Source organism: Chiroxiphia lanceolata, chromosome 9, assembly GCF_009829145.1.
Source record: "Chiroxiphia lanceolata isolate bChiLan1 chromosome 9, bChiLan1.pri, whole genome shotgun sequence".
In the NCBI taxonomy this organism is placed as follows: Eukaryota; Metazoa; Chordata; class Aves; order Passeriformes; family Pipridae; genus Chiroxiphia; species Chiroxiphia lanceolata.
Genome location: NC_045645.1, coordinates 16821079 through 16836638, shown reverse-complemented (window position 1 = coordinate 16836638; position 15560 = coordinate 16821079). Strand labels below are relative to the sequence as shown.

Below are 15560 nucleotides of genomic sequence, written 5' to 3'. Positions count from 1 at the left end.
AATAATAACTTTGCAGCCTACTTTCCTGTACTTTAAGGGAAAGCAAACCTATTGCAAAAAGAATGAAGGCTTTGCCGTGATCTTGCTTTGAAATTCAAGGTCTGTCTTTGGCAGCTTGAAGGCAAATTGTAAAAGGCAGTTAACCCTGACAAGAGCAGATCAACGTAAGAGGCATTAAAAATTATTTCTGGATAAAACTGCTGATGGCTATAATACCATAATAATAAGCAATATTAAAGTATCCTGAAAATAAGTGATATATTGTACAATTTATTTATTTTCAGATGTAGAAGTGAGGTTGTTCATAGATAAAGAAAAAACATTTAAGTGAGGCTTGCATTGTTTATTGGCTCATGTATACTCAAAGATCAATTTGGAGAGGATTTGACTTTTTTAGGGGTGTGTGGGCAGCATTCTCCCCCTCTCTTTCACCCTATACATAATGACCACAAGGATTATAAAAGGTAAAAGCCTCAGGAGTTCTCCCATGACATCAGTTTACATACAGATGCATAAACTATTTTAAAAAAACCAGCAGATTTGACATCTTCATATAACTCAGTCCTACAGAACAAATAACATTCAAGCCATATTCATTATTTCCTGATAAAGTTGTGTAATTTCCAATACTATTGTATGTTAAATTTGTTTAGGGCAAAAATGTTACATCCATTCCAGTCAGTTTACCTTAGACTTTTCCATAGAAGCTGGACAGTTCTGCCTGGCTCCGGTTTGTTTTGAACAGGTTTCTGTAGCTGTAAATACAGTGAGGTGGGCAGAAAGAGGAGGATGGAAAAAGCCAAATCAGTCATTCACATATGTTACATTATTCACATATACAAGCTGTGAGTTGCAGTTGTACCCAGAGAGCCAAACCTCACAGTGAAAGGAACATTCTTATCTTGAATACTTAGCTTGATGCATTTAGAGAACTTCTCCCAGATATAAAAACACCACAAAGATTCCTGTGGGATCAAGGTCTTTGCTGCCATTGACTTCACTGTATTTGCTTCCCCACACTACAGAGGGTTGAGCATTCATCTCACCTTATACCTCGCACAGATATCTACATTGTAGACCTCCAGTTTGGCAGATCTATTCTGCCCTAGAAAACTAAAGAGAGTTTTGTATACAAACTTGAGACAGCTTAAGCACCAGGGTGGACTTTGGCTCTATAGTCAGTGCTGTAGGCATTTGTGTTTCTCAGCTTAGGGACTAAGTCTTACCCTAGGGTAAGGCATCTTTTATACTGCAGACCAGAAGATGAAAGTAAAGTGAATCACACTTTCAAAACCAAATCAAAACTACAAGAGTAAGCTATAGCTCAATGGTCAAGTGTCCAGGCTGGATACCCAGACCTTTTGCTAGCTTATTTTGGTCTCTGAAGATTTTCACTGGTAAGTTGAATGGATGTTGTAGTGGGGTTCGTTTGTTTTGTCCTTGGTTTTTGTTTTGTTTTTATCTAGAAACTCAGTATTAAGACATTGATTTAGCAGCACTGCAATTGAGCCTTCAAAACAGAGCAAACCTACAAGGATAACTAAAATCCTTGGTAAGCATGTGGAACAGTAAATGCTAAACAAGAGGGCAGATGTTTTGCCTACAGACACAAAAGTAAGCTTTCTAACCTGATTCAGAGTCACTGCTATCTGAGGAGCTAGAACCACTGCTAGTGCTGCTGCCAGAATCTGAGGAGCTGCTGCTGTCACTCAGTCTGCTTGGTCCAGTACTGGACTCAGTGTTGTTTTCAACTGCAGGAGAAAAAGAAAGAATTCAGAACCACTGGCAGTGGAGCATTCTTCATAGGCAAGACTGGGATCAACCTTGTTAGGCCTGTTCTCCCGTGTAACAGTTCATCTTATTCCACTTCCTTGTACACTGTCCATTTAGCAGTAGACTTGAGAAAAAAAGGCCTCCCTCTACAGAGGAGAGAAGGGGGATTTCCCAGCAGCATTCCCAGTTGAATGACTGAAATATCCTCAAGTAAATTAAAACTATGCTGTTTTATGACACAATTCAAGCAATTTTCCCCCATAAGATTTCCTGCTGTTAAGTGACTGTTTATGTACTTGTTGCTGTTGCTAGACTTGCATGCTGAGGTCTTTATCTACAGCCAACTCTTCTTTCCCAAGCCATGTGTACTCCAGAATTGCCATCTTTTGCCACCTCCCCACCATCTACTTAGTATCTGCAGGGTTGATTTAACTCAGCTTATAGGGATTTTGCAGTCAAAGCTTTTTCCAAGTTGTTGCTCTGATGGAAGCTTTGCAAATGAGAAGTTACATGGATGCCTGTTTCCCTGGACACGAGTCTTTGTTAAATGCCAGATTAAGCTCTCGTAAACAAGCTAGATGCCAGTTGTGAAGATTCCCTAGCCTGCCTCTTCCCTCTCCACACTACATATAGTTCCCAATTGGTTTCAGCTGCTTCTTCAGGCTTTTCTTTTTAAAGTGTTTTCAATCCATTATGTATACCAGACAGGAAGACCTGACTGAGCTAATGCTAATGCTGGATGCAAGCCTGTATCTTACAAGGATGCTTCCATCATTTTGGCTAACTGGTTTTACACAGGAGCTAAATAGATATCCAATGGAGGGCAATAATAGCACTCAGTGGTTTAATGAGGAACAGCTTGACCTATAATAGTAGCATCAGCTGCATTGATCCATTCTCAGCCCCTGATGAGAACCACTAGTACAGTTCAAGTATGTACTAAATTTCTGGCTTTGATCTCAAAACTCATTGCCTGAAAAACTGAATTGATTCTCCTAGGATACTTCCTTAAGTCTAAGGTAACACAGACACCTGTCACTGACACAGAAATTTTGCTAGTGTGACAGCTAGTGAGACTGCCACCTAACAAGCATGACTAGAGTTGGTTATTCTTGAGTCCCTAAACTATAGAAAGTGAATTATGAACAAAGAGACTGTGACACTCCCCACCATGTTTTCATATGTCAGCATAAAGGAGTTGTTCAGTGTTGCTTAAGTTCTGAAGCCATTCCCACCTTTACCTGTAATGAAGTATTAGGTGCAATAATAAGGAAGATGCTTTAGACAGGACAAGTAACTGGCCAAATTTGCTGCTGTGACTCCAGCTCACTCAACGTAGGAAGAATCCTAAGACTAGCAATGGGAAGTTTAAGACCCCAGCTATTCTGAGGAGAAAGTCCTCAGCTGCATAACAGCACTTAAGCCCAAGGGAAGAATTCCATTTTAAGCTATTTCCATTCCAAATGAGTAAAAGAGCCACATTACACTTGATGTTCTTCTTTGGGTTTAGTTGACCATTGACATCCAGTAGTCTCTTCTCTAACTCTTGTTTCCTCTCAGAATTAAGTTGCTCTTTTGACTTCGTTGGTTTTTTAGCTGCATGTGAAACAGAAGTTAACATGGAAGCAAACAAGAAAACAAATCTAGTGGGGTTTTTTTTAAGTATAATTTCTACTACATACCCTGCTGCTTTCTTTGTCTCTTCCTCAAGCAGGTTGCCACGTATTTCTCTAGTTCTCTGAGTGTTGAGGCATTTAAAGTTTCAAAGTCTATTTCTATCTCATCAGGGTTGGAGTTCCTCAGTGCAGGTTCTCTTGACTGTATTATATGGACTACTTTCCCAAGCTTATCTCCAGGGAGTTTATTTATGTCCAAACTCAACTGTCGTTTTTCATCATAATTCATAGGCTTGGCAGCATCTTCATCTTCTGATTTATGTGCCAACAAGACCTGCTGCATGGTTTTCTTTGATAGACTGCAGGAAAAAAAATATACTGCAGTAACAACAGTTTGAAATAATTAGACACCCACACAAATCCCTCACACTTACATGTTTAAAGAGAGTTTTTTCTTAGATTTCTTCTTGTGTTGCAGATTTTTCTTCTTTTGAATCAAGCTTTTTATTTTAGCTTTTTCCTTGTTCTTTCTTTTCTCACTTTTAGCCTTCCCTTTTTTCTTTTCTGGTCTAGATAAACATGCTTTGGTCAAAACCCACAACTGCTGGTGAAGAGCTTTAAGCTATCAAAAGAAAGAAAAAAAAAAGCTGATAATCTTGGGCAACATAGAAGGAACAATAAACTGGTCGTAAATATCACAGGATATTTGTGGCAGCTGAGTGATATTAATAGAATGTCTGCTTTCCAAATGAGATTTATTTTCCAAACATCTTACTATATTGTAGCTTAGTCACAGACTATCCACCTAGAAGATATAGGGCTACTTATTTTATGCAGACATTTCTAGCAGTATGTGTTTTCTAGCATTCTGTCAAGAGTGAAAAAAGAAAAAAAGGGAAAAAGAAAAAAACCCAAAAAAATCACTCTAGGAGCTTCCAGCATCGTCTCTTTAATTTCAAGCACTTGGGATGCACATAAGTGCCTTATTAGGTTCTATTTCTTACAGCACTGACAAATTAGGCTAGTGGGACTGGGCTCATGCATCTTAGTTTGCAATATAAGATGGCTAGTTAGGACATACTAGGAATTTCAGAGAAAAACTTAACACAGCTTTGTTTAAGTCTCAGGAATTAGAATTCAGACATACCAAACTACTGTAGCAGAGGCTGGCTTGTACACTTGCTTATCCTCCTGCCTACACTCCTAAATTGATGATTTATCTGCTCATTTGACAAGTACTGAAAACTGTCCCTTATTTGACAAGCAGAACAAATGCTAATTTTCCCAGAGTTTTCAGATACAAAAGCAACAGGTGAAAAGATTATGTTCAAGCAGAAACAAGACCCATCCCACTCTTTATGAAGCATGGCTTTGCTTCACTGGTTAGCATGAAATTCCTTCTGTTCCCTCATACTGAGCTTTCTGAAGTAGAAAAAAATGGCTTGCTTTTGTGTGGCTCAAGAGAGACAGAGGGTAAGAACAGAGCTCTTCAGCCATATGAAAGAAATGCCCCTGTTGGAAGAATATGCCACTAAGCTACGTGTGGAGTGTCTGCAGGCTCCCATCATACCACAGGAACAGTTTCATTTTTTAAAAAGTTTGAGAGTCATCTGAAGAAGTGGTAGGCAAGAGTAGTAGAACAATTATTCACTAAACCCACTTTGCATTTACTGAGGCACTATTCTTAACTTTTGATGGTGCTTCCAAAGAGGAAATAAATTACTAGAATCTCTTAAAACTGATTTTTGGTGCTAAGCCTTAGAATGGACAAATCAAAGTGGTAGTGTCAGAGAGATCTTAAGTCATGCACATGAAGTACTAATGCTCACTTGCTCCTGAAGCTTTGCAAGGTGCACTCTTTTTTCCTCTTCAGAGTCTTCAGATGATTTTTCTTCTGAAGAGTCATCATTACTACTTTCACTGGAATAAGCTTCTTTCATTTCTCTCACAGGCTGTGGCAGATGAGCACTTGCAACAGGTTCATCAGGAATTTTGGCGAAGTGCATTTCAAAAACATCCTGAAGAGTTAGGTTTGGGAACAGCATACTTTTCAGATTTCTAAAAGCCTTATGAAGTTACTACTTGTACATAGCAACATACATACTACTTGTACATAGCAACACAGTCGTTCAATAACATTTGTAGATTCTACATCAGGGCATGAAATGACCTACTCTTTTTTCAAGTCTGACTTAAGAGAGAACTCACCTGAAGTTTTCTTGCCATGGCAACTATTTCATGATCTGGAGAATTATGTTTGTAGCAGCTCATGAACATTAATCTAACATCTGTAGCAAATTCTTGTATATCACTATATTCAAAGTTATCCATTTTCTTCTAGAGAAAAAGAAAAATAATGCATGTTTAGTAGAGAGCATTACCATGAACTGGCACGAAAAGAGAAGGTTACAAGAATTCTGACACACAGATTCAGGTTCAACTTGTATCAAGACAGTAAATATTGTAAAAATAATTATGGGAAGACCTGCTTCTCACTTTAACATTGTCCCTTTAACAAAGATTTTTTTTCTCTTTTAAACAGATTTAATAATTGTAGTTGCTGGAAGGACTTTGTAGTACTGGTTTCAGCACCAGGTTAAGACAACAATATTTGAGTGACTTTATTTGGTTATGTCCTCAGCACCTGTTTTTCATTCTAAGTATGGTATTTACACAAAGCTTCTTCCATAATAGCAGAGTTCTAAGGGGCTAGAAATTGGGAAATAACCTTTATATTGTGCAAGCCAGTTTTCAAGGTAATTCAGCAAACTACTTAAATTCAACCCCCTCTCCCTCCCCCCCCCAAAAAAAAAAAGAGAGAAAGTGGAGCTTAACTGGGCTATCCTTTAACCCCATAGATATATGCCCAGTGTTCACAGAACACTGTCCACATATCTCCATCTAGAAGGGTCGCTTCTCACAAAAAAGGTGAAAAGTGACACATAAATATCCAGTGTTGAGGTTTCATGGCACTTCACCAAGGATACTGAGATTCAGAGAGAAGCAGAAGTTGACATAATAGAATTGCATTTTGTTTTACAGGGCATTAACAACAGCACTGTATGTACAAACAGAGGTGTTTAACATACAGCCTGCTTGGAAGGGTTTCATAATTCCCTCACTCCTTATATTAACTTGTTCACTGGGTAAGTAAATTAGCCACTATGTGCAGAGTCACAACGAGACTTAAACTTTCTTCAGTGACCTGTGGCTAAGTTGGAGACACGTAAGTATCTGGATTCTGTGCCCATTTTTTCTTTCAAAGGAGAAGCAGCTTTCATGACACCTTTTCAGCTAACACATCTAAAATCTTGTAATTGCACAAGTTATTCAAGCAAGCACACAAACAGTCTAATTGCCCCAGAAACACACTTACTTTAATGGTTCTTAGGTCTGTAGGACATTTGGCAATGCCTTGGTTCTCACCAGTGGAGAAAGATGCCCCATCTACAGGTTTTAAGAAAGGCCACGCGTATGCTGCATGTTTCTTTGAAAACATTTCTTTAAGTATTGCATTACAGTGTTTTAATTTTTCTGACAACTGAATCTTTTTAATAATTCCAGGTGACTGTTGAGAATGTGGCAAGGATCTCTTCAGAAGCTTATTTGTTACCATATGTTCATTTTCACCTCTGCATGCTTTAACAGCTTTTCTTTCATTAAACATAGCAGAAAATTCACCACTTGCTGTGACTATTGAAGTAGTAGGAGTTGTAGTGTCAGCCTTCCTTTTCACACCTTTTTTTGCCTAGGAAAAGAAAAAATATACAGTTGTCCACAGCAGTGAGAGAATGGTCAGTTTTCAGACTATACACACACACAAAAAGAATAATCTAAAAAATGTCAGAGCTTTGACAGCTATTGAAGTCAGAGCAGGATGTGGCACTTCTACAAGTTTAGACTGAAAACCTACAAGTTATTACAAGATCAGCACACCAAGCTCAACCTTAGATTTAAAGGAAAGAATGGGATGTACTGCAGGTCAGGTTGTGGTCAGTTTTTAGCCATTCAAGAGGATTCCAGGAAGCTGGTAGGTTATGAAGTTACCCACAAGCTGACTGCAACACAAAGGGGAAAACTACTGCTATTTATTTTAGGCCCGGTTGCGGGCTTTGTGTACAAGGTTTATTTTTCTTTAACCTGGGTAGTATTTGGTTTGGAAGCAATACAATATGTGCTTTGTCATTGGTGTTCAGACTCTTCTTGAGTGAAGCGTATACACTGTAGGAGCGGCTGCCACAGGTGCCTATTCCTCTTTGGGACAGCAAAACAAAAACAAGTCAATACAAGAGAGTTTTTCTGATGGAAGTGTCCGATGTTCCCATTAAGATTGCAGTTAACAAGAATTTGCTTTTGTGAGCTACAGACATCTTCCAGACTAATTACCCAATGTTCAAGCAAACATGCTGTTTTTGGAGAATCAAGCATTTGATTTACATTGAAAACATGAGAATTATTAAATAGAGCTTTATTTTAGTACTCAAACCATTATCCTCAAAGTAGCCTCATTATTTCTTCAAGGAAAGAACAGTTTCCTGCATCAAGATAAAGCCTGCAGAAGTATAGTAATACTCTTCAAAAATGACCATTTTAAAGTTCATTTTGTTTCTTTGAGAACAACATTTTAAAACCACATTTATAAGAAAAGATGTACCAAGCAGTCATCCCAATTTCCGCTTAGTTTCTAGAATTAGTACTGGCCCAGTTATTTAGCAGAGACCTAGAAGACTTAATAGAGATTTCTTACTGTCTTCTATCACAATAGAAGTTTTGAAAAGATATCGCTCCTTAGGTTTTGCTGTTAATGCCTGAAGGAGCAATTTCAATATCTTTCTTTCTGAAGGTTATTTGAGGAAACTTACTTTTATTATAGGGACTGCAGCTGGCATTAAAGCAGTTGGCTGGGCTGCAGACAAAGGAGCCGGTGGAATCTGCTGTCGCTCTTGAGTCATCACTGGAGGCCGCTCACAACTTTCAGCTTGTGTCTGATTTGTGCTTTGTTCATTTGAAGTCCCAGGGATGGGCTGCTGTGTTTCTGGTTATTTTAATACAGGAAATTTTAAAAGTTAGGTCTTAAATGTTGCAGTTAATTTCTTTCATGGTCAAATTGAACAGTTGTCAGCAAAACCACTCTTCCACACACAAGTGGTACAAATAAATACAAACAAGAGCAGTTGTTATTTATAGCAACATTGATATCCTCCTCAGCACCATTAGGGCCTCAGCTAGAATATTGTACCAAGATCCACATTATTTGGCTTCAAGAAAGCTGTGGATTAACCTCAGACAAGAGATTAAAAAGGCATCACACTATATGCTGTACGTTGTAAAAATATTCTTGCCAAGAAGAGAATTAAGTTCTTTTCTACAAACTCGTTAAAGACTGGGCAGCAAAGGGTGCAAGCTGCATCACAAAGGTTCGAGTTTCCTAAGCACAGCTAATACCTGCATATATGGCTAAGCAGTATTACAGCCCTCCACCACTGATCTGAGAACAGTTTAGACCAATGTTTTCCTGTATTTGCTTTGGCTGGTTAGATTACTAATGTGTTTTCCAGCTGTTATTCTGTTTAGTTCCCATAGATGTTCACACCTATTAGTTTATATAACACAACACTGAGCAGCCCTATGACATTTTCTGAAATGGAAGTCGGTTGCCTTTTTTAAAAAATGTAAGTCTTCTAAAGCCTTATAGCAGTATTCTTGCTTGTCTGATTGTTCTTGAAAGAATAGAAAATACCCCAGCTGGTCAAGAGTTGAGTTGTGACGAAGAGGATTCCCTGTTTCCAGCTTTTGCTTGTTTGGTATGTTAACAATTCAGCATAAAACACAGGCCTTACCTTCTGGCTTCTTTCCTTTTTTTTTTCCTTTATTGAGACTCACTAGTGTTTCTTCTGGTGGCATTTGGGCTATTTTCTGCATAAAGACTTTTTCTAGTTCTTCAGCCATAAATACAATGTCATCACCTGGCTGCAAAATACGGTCAGTAACACTCAGTAAAGGAAAGACTGCAGTAGTGAGGGCTACCTCATAAAATAACCAGACTACAGAATCCTGCTCCAACAGATTGAAGAAAGCCACCAGTACCAGAGAGTTCTAGAAGCTCTTGCCATCCCTGCCCCCACATTTCACTTTAAAACAAATTGCTTCACTATTGAAATACTTTTTCTCCCACTATCGCATTGCACAGTCCTTTTTTCCATCCCCATACATCTACAGCAAAGGGAAAAGGGGGCAGATCTTCAACTCCCTTATTTACTACTATGTCCTGAAGAAAGTTGTTGAAGCTCAAAGATACTGAGACACAGCCAACAAACATCCAAGCACAGGGAGATGCTCACACTTCATTGGGTTAAACTTATGGGAGGAACAGAGCATGGTTGCTAGTGTTCAACTTGAACAGGAGTTACACAGCACTTGCAGATTGAGCTGCACAGCTATAACCCAGAGATTGTGGAGGTGTAATCCTTGTTCAACATTCAGTTGTTGCAACAGCAAGGGAGACTTTACTTACATGCCTTCAGTCGATCCTAGCAAAAAAGCCTCCTCTCCTTTCAGAGAAAATAGTTTAAAAAAAAAAAATCATGAAGACATTGACTTAGTGCAAGTTCTAATAACCATTTGCTTGGTTTAGACTTGTTTGGATTGTTCAATAGAATCAGTTACTGGTGAGAGGCTGTGTTTCACATACCTTGTTATACATGTAGCAATTCAAGAACATAGTTTTAAAGTCTTCGATGCATTCTGCAGCTTTTGTATAGTAATTGTGTTCCAGACGCTTTTTTATGGTGCCTAAGTCCATAGGCTTTTTTATAATACTGTAATAATCCTGTGGTATTGAAAGAATAAGTCACCAAACAGGTACCTTAATATTAGGACATGAAGATTTTTACACATTTATCTATGAAAGTTGAATTGCGAGAGAGGAGAATTGCATTATGTTAGAAGCAATATTTTATGTAAAAGAAACTTTCCCCAGTAGCCATAGGTACCAAAAAAGTGGTCAGGAACTCTTCACCTTATATTTCCTCCTTGTTCTTCCATATAACATACACTATTGAAAGCCCCAAAGAATATTTATTTCAATAGAATCCAGAGCTCTCCTGGTAGTAATACTTATGAAAAGTATACACACTTCTCATTTGTTATCTCAAAGCCATTTGCCTGAAGTAGCACTCTAGTTTACAGAACAGTGGAAAAAGAAGCCAAAGACAAACTTGGACAGAGACAAAGTCTCAGTCACTAACAGAAAAGCTGCCAAGTTTTCACAATTGCTGTCCAAATAATTTATTGCCTGGGTTATACTAGCTCTCCTCTCAGGGTTAGTCTAGTGAACATGTGGCAATGACTGAAAGGCAGCTGGAATGTGAACTATTGTGATTATTTTAGTAGCATGGCTAAAAGCTTGTGGGTAAGAACATGAGGCTAATTCCCTTATGGTGCATTTAAGAAACTGAAACAGAAATATCCCCACTAAGTTCACATACACTTTGTAATTGTGTGAAGTTACTACTACTCCAAGAGTGTTCTAAAGCTGTCCTACAATCTGTGTTAGTAAAATAAAAAAGCTAAATACATTATAGTGTAGACTATTGAATTTACCAAAACAACACTAAGAAAGTTTTTAAATAATGCAGCTAATAATTATTGTCCATTCTGCCATTAGATGATTCTAGTATCTGGGGGAGAGAGGCAAATGGGGCAAATACTTTATTGTCCTTGCCATGGAGCCAGACATTTGCTTGTTCTTGTGCAATGGTTGAACTAACACATACTCCTAGAAGTCAAGAGGCTGCCTTAGAAATCCAGAGAGGCAGAACTGGCCTGAAGCCAGCTGCAAATGTTGCTACAGCTCTGATGGAATGACCCTTAATATTAACCTTAACTGACAGCTCCTTCCAAGAAGGAAAAAGGGTAAGAAAAGACACAGGAAGATAGTCACTTTGTGCTTTTGTACAAAGTGACCAAATGAGTTTGTCACAAGAAAACAGCCATAGATAAAGGCTTTTGTCTGCTCTGAACAGAACAAATGATTTTGTACAATTAGTCTTGGAAATATAAGAGAACTAAATATGAATGCTTAAGCTGGTGGAGAGGAAAAAAGAAAACAATAAAAGGAAACATGTCATGGTTTTATTTAACACCTTTCTACTTATCTACCAAGAGTGGTATCTTCCAGGTCATTGAAATACCATTGTGTCAATAACCTATGTTTTCATTTGACTGAAAAACATCCAAAACTGGAGTCTAAAGATACCTGAATTAAAACAATTTATCACAAGACATTATACACATGCACTTTATTACAATTAAGTTTTAACAAAAATAAAACCTACGCGGCAACACAAAACAAGAATTTACTATCATATCTATTTCCTAGAAGGATGGTCTACTACTGTGGTATTATAACAATCATCTCTCTTCTTTTTTCCCCTATTTTTACAGGGACATTTAATTCCTCTGGAAACTTCAGAGCAAAAGGATTTGAAATTAACAAATACTGCAAGTGTAATGACTTCTATGCATCAAAATGGATCCAGACTTGCCTATTACTTCAGGGTCAGTCAGGTCTGTTTTCCCATCATAAAGTATTTGACATTGAGGCTGCCTCATATTAAAAATAAAAACCTCAAAGGCAAAAGAAAATACTCACCATATTCAGTGTTAATAAATGTCTAAACCAGAAGACAAGACAGATAACACCAATATCCAGAAACTCAGAGGCTTATCTAAGCATTATTATTATCATCCCTTCAAAATACAGATTTTCTAGCCTCAGTACAGAACACAAATTAGAAAAAATGCAACATTTCTCTAGAAAGAAAACAATTTTCTAGACAGCAGTTCAAATGCAAAAGTAGTCTTCCATAACCTGTTGCATCAGAAAAAAAGCTGTTTTCAACTAACATTAATTCAAAACTCCTCTAAATATTTTACTTATTAATACTCTTATTCCAAAATGGTTCTTACAGGAAGATTCAGTGCTGCTGCATCCACAGGCTGGTGAAATGGCCAGGAATAGTTGTGTCTCCACACAGCTTTCATGACCACCCTCCGTAAGTACTGGAGCTGGTTTGTCTGACAACCACTACTTTTGTTATTTAGGTATTCTGGTGGAGGAGGGTTAATTATAATGGAATGGTGCTGACTTGGAACAGACATCTTTAGTGAGTTCATATATCCACTTGTTCAAAGATCATTATGCATCACACCTGAGGGGAAAAAAAAGACAGAAGTATTCCGTGAAGAACATCTGGATTTAATGGCGCTTACATGTTCCCTTCTGTTTGTAGAATGTCAGTACTGTAGCTACAGGCATACCTTCATGTTCTAAGCAAGGCATGTGTTTTACAAAAGTACATATTTGGATATACTGCACCCCTAGAATCTAGAAATACATCCTAGCTTTCTGCTAAGAAAAACTGATAGCCTGCTTTTCATCATGCTAATGAAGTATGTAACGAGTTTCAGAAAAGGTCATTATAAAGTAGAAAGCTACTGTTATCAACACACTGCTAGAATAGTATCTATGGCCCAATCTTACACAAACTGTAACATCTCATCAGATATTGCATATCACACATCTTATGTTTTCATTTGTTCTTTATTTCAGCATTCAAAAGCATACTTTAAACAGCTCCTGAAGCTAAAGAGACATTCCAATTTCTCCCCATGTGTGTGGGCAACAGTTTGGGTTGGAAGGGACCTTTTAAATATCTAGTCCAACCCTTCTACCATGGGCAGGGACCCATTCCAATAGACCAGGTTGGTCAAAGCCCCATCCAGCCTATCCTTGAATACCTTGAGGAATGGGACATCCACAGCTTCTCTGAGCAACCTGTTCCAGTGCCTCATCACCCTCACAGTGAAGCATTTCCTTGTCATATCCAATGTAAACCTACTGCCTTTCAGTTTAAAGTCATCCCCCCTGTTCTATCACTACATGCCCTTGTAAAAAGTCCCTCTCAGTTCTCTTGTAGCCCCTTTAGGTACTGGAAGGGGCTCTAAAGTCCCCCCAGAGCCTTCTCTTCTCCAGGCTGAACAATACGAATTTTATCAGCCTTTCTTCATAGGAGAGGCCTTTCTTCTCTCGAATTATCTCATGACTCTTCTCTGAACTTGCTCCAACAGGTTTATGTCATTCCTGCACTGAGGACCCTAGAGATGGAAGCAGTACTCTAGGTGGAACAGAGGGGCAGAATCACTTCCCCTGACCTACTGGCTACACTTCTTAGTTCACTGTAGTCATTTACAGAATGCAGATGTCTTTCCTTGAACAGTACTGCCAACAAGGTAAAAGCTCTCTTTTCTTCTTAAATAAGGAAAATGTATCAAACCTGAGTCTTTAATATCAGGAACAGTTCTGGACTACCAGCCAGCATACCTACATAGGACACTACATCAATAATAAATGCAGTACAAGATCAGATTGTTTTGAGGTCCACAATAAATCAGGTATCAAAACTATTGCTATTTTTCCTAGTACTGCTTTTGCAAAGGTAGTTGATACTTTGACCACTCATTTGTACTTTCCACTGGAGATGTCCACAAGAGGGAACCCAGCCAAGCTGGGGTACTGAGAACAGCCTGATTGGCCTTGTCCTTCCAGTCAGTGCAGAGCCCTGCTTGCCCCCTGGCACAAGCCAGTGACAAAGTCACCAGGCACCTTCTGTTGATGCAGTACCACAGTTAAGTATTCATATTGCTCTCCCTCTGTGCAAGCAACATCTTTCTGTTTACATTTAGAGTTCACATACCTTGGAAAATAGCAACACCTGCCTGACACGAAGAATGAGTGCAAATGTAATTTCTATTACTAAGTACACCACCTCAGGCTCTGCGTGTCTTTTATTCAGATGGAGACACACACATCTAATTTCTTGAAAAGTTTGTAAATTCGTACATTAGAGTCTAGAAAAAAAAGCACAAAGAGTGCCCAAGGAAACCAGGAGACTAAAGTTTTGTACATAACACAGTCTTACACCTAGATGCTTAGCTTTTATAACCTTAACTTATGTCGTGGAAATCAACTTCCATGCCAATAAGAGAGCTAAGACTGTATCTTCTGAAGGACAGACAAAAGTTTGTGTTTTGGTCAATCCCTCCGTCTCCCCTTCTCCCTAATCACATAACACTCCTTCCTATCTTAAAATAAAACCTGTGTTTGCACGCTAAAGCAAAAGTGTGATCAGATTCCAGCTACCTAAGTTGTTTGATGTTTTTTCAAACCATCCTTTCCTAGCTCTGTGTGTCCTTGAGCTGCTGAAGCAGATCCCAAAGGTCAAGTAGTCTTAAAAGAGAAGTCTTGAGTGTTTCCTTAAGGCCTAGTTTGAAGTTTTTAGCTAACCTAATAAAGGTGTCCTTTTAGTTTAAGAATAAAAGGCAAATAGCTTACATGAATTATGTTTCTAGAGAGGTCAAGGCTTTTAGCAAGATATCATACCTTGTGAGAATCACACTTCTTTCCATTTCTTTTTTTTTTTTTTTGAGAAAAGGTTATTTGCTCTCACTGATAGCTCTCCAAAAGCATGCATTAGCAAGCCTCCTGAAAAGGCAGCTATTTCCTTTTGTTTTAACTAAGCATTATAGCTACCAGCATAGAACCTGTATATATCATATACTGGTCAAGAACAGCAGCTCAGAAAAATATTAGCATACCACATACAGAACAAAGGCAGACAGTCTACAAAACTCTACACCCAAAGAACATTTGATTCTTCAAGGCCTTTTTAACATGGTTTTTTTTAGGTAATAATCACACTGAAGTTCATAAATAGTCTTGGAACCTCCCATATGCTGATATATTAGAACTACCCAGGACAGAGTACAGCCTTCTTACTGCAAGTAGCACAATCTCTTCTCTCAGAAGGACAGCTATCCCCTTAAAGACATCCATAAAACAGCATTTCCTTATTTTTATGGCCTCTCCTGGGGTACATCAAATAAACCTTATATTTAAAGACAATCCATATAAATATTAGGTGCTAAGAAATCACTGACTTAGAGCTACTACCATAACCAGCCACCCTTGAGCAATTCAAAACTAAACTTCCACCCTCAAAGCAGACCAGTCATCTTTTTTACCTTAGTTTTAGGGAAAGCCACAACTCACTTCCTCCCCACCTGAAAGATGAAGGAAGAATGGAGCTTTAGGAGATAGACACAGAAGTC

At 38.4% G+C, this 15560-nt stretch overlaps 2 protein-coding genes and 1 long non-coding RNA gene across 14 annotated transcripts in view; 2 read left to right on the top strand and 1 right to left on the bottom strand.

The window, feature by feature from the left end:
* LOC116790765 overlaps positions 1–11951 on the top strand; it is a 43467-nt gene extending 31516 nt beyond the window's left edge. The window contains exons 4-5 of the long non-coding RNA XR_004358485.1: positions 6432–6535; positions 11835–11951. This is a non-coding gene — a long non-coding RNA (uncharacterized LOC116790765). The remainder of the gene's footprint in view (positions 1–6431; positions 6536–11834) is intronic.
* BRDT (bromodomain testis associated) overlaps positions 1–15560 on the bottom strand; it is a 50915-nt gene that overhangs the window by 8670 nt on the left and 26685 nt on the right. For 6 of the 12 annotated variants that reach the window (XM_032696093.1, XM_032696092.1, XM_032696097.1 and 3 more), the window contains 13 exons: positions 15474–15512; positions 12360–12601; positions 10081–10218; positions 9230–9359; positions 8252–8424; positions 6766–7137; positions 5598–5726; positions 5219–5407; positions 3824–4011; positions 3456–3748; positions 3259–3369; positions 1629–1751; positions 688–755 (listed from right to left, as the gene is read on the bottom strand). In XM_032696093.1, the coding sequence (XP_032551984.1) occupies positions 688–755; positions 1629–1751; positions 3259–3369; positions 3456–3748; positions 3824–4011; positions 5219–5407; positions 5598–5726; positions 6766–7137; positions 8252–8424; positions 9230–9359; positions 10081–10218; positions 12360–12566 (2121 nt within the window). In that variant the 5' untranslated portion in view covers positions 12567–12601; positions 15474–15512. The remainder of the gene's footprint in view (positions 1–687; positions 756–1628; positions 1752–3258; positions 3370–3455; positions 3749–3823; positions 4012–5218; positions 5408–5597; positions 5727–6765; positions 7138–8251; positions 8425–9229; positions 9360–10080; positions 10219–12359; positions 12602–15473; positions 15513–15560) is intronic. The other 6 variants (XM_032696095.1, XM_032696094.1, XM_032696101.1 and 3 more) reach the window with 2 other exon arrangements.
* Positions 13029–15560, top strand: part of TGFBR3 (transforming growth factor beta receptor 3) — a 137839-nt gene continuing 135307 nt past the window's right edge. The window contains exons 1-2 of the mRNA XM_032696105.1: positions 13029–13154; positions 13521–13682. The gene's annotated coding sequence lies outside the window, so the exon portion shown is untranslated. The remainder of the gene's footprint in view (positions 13155–13520; positions 13683–15560) is intronic.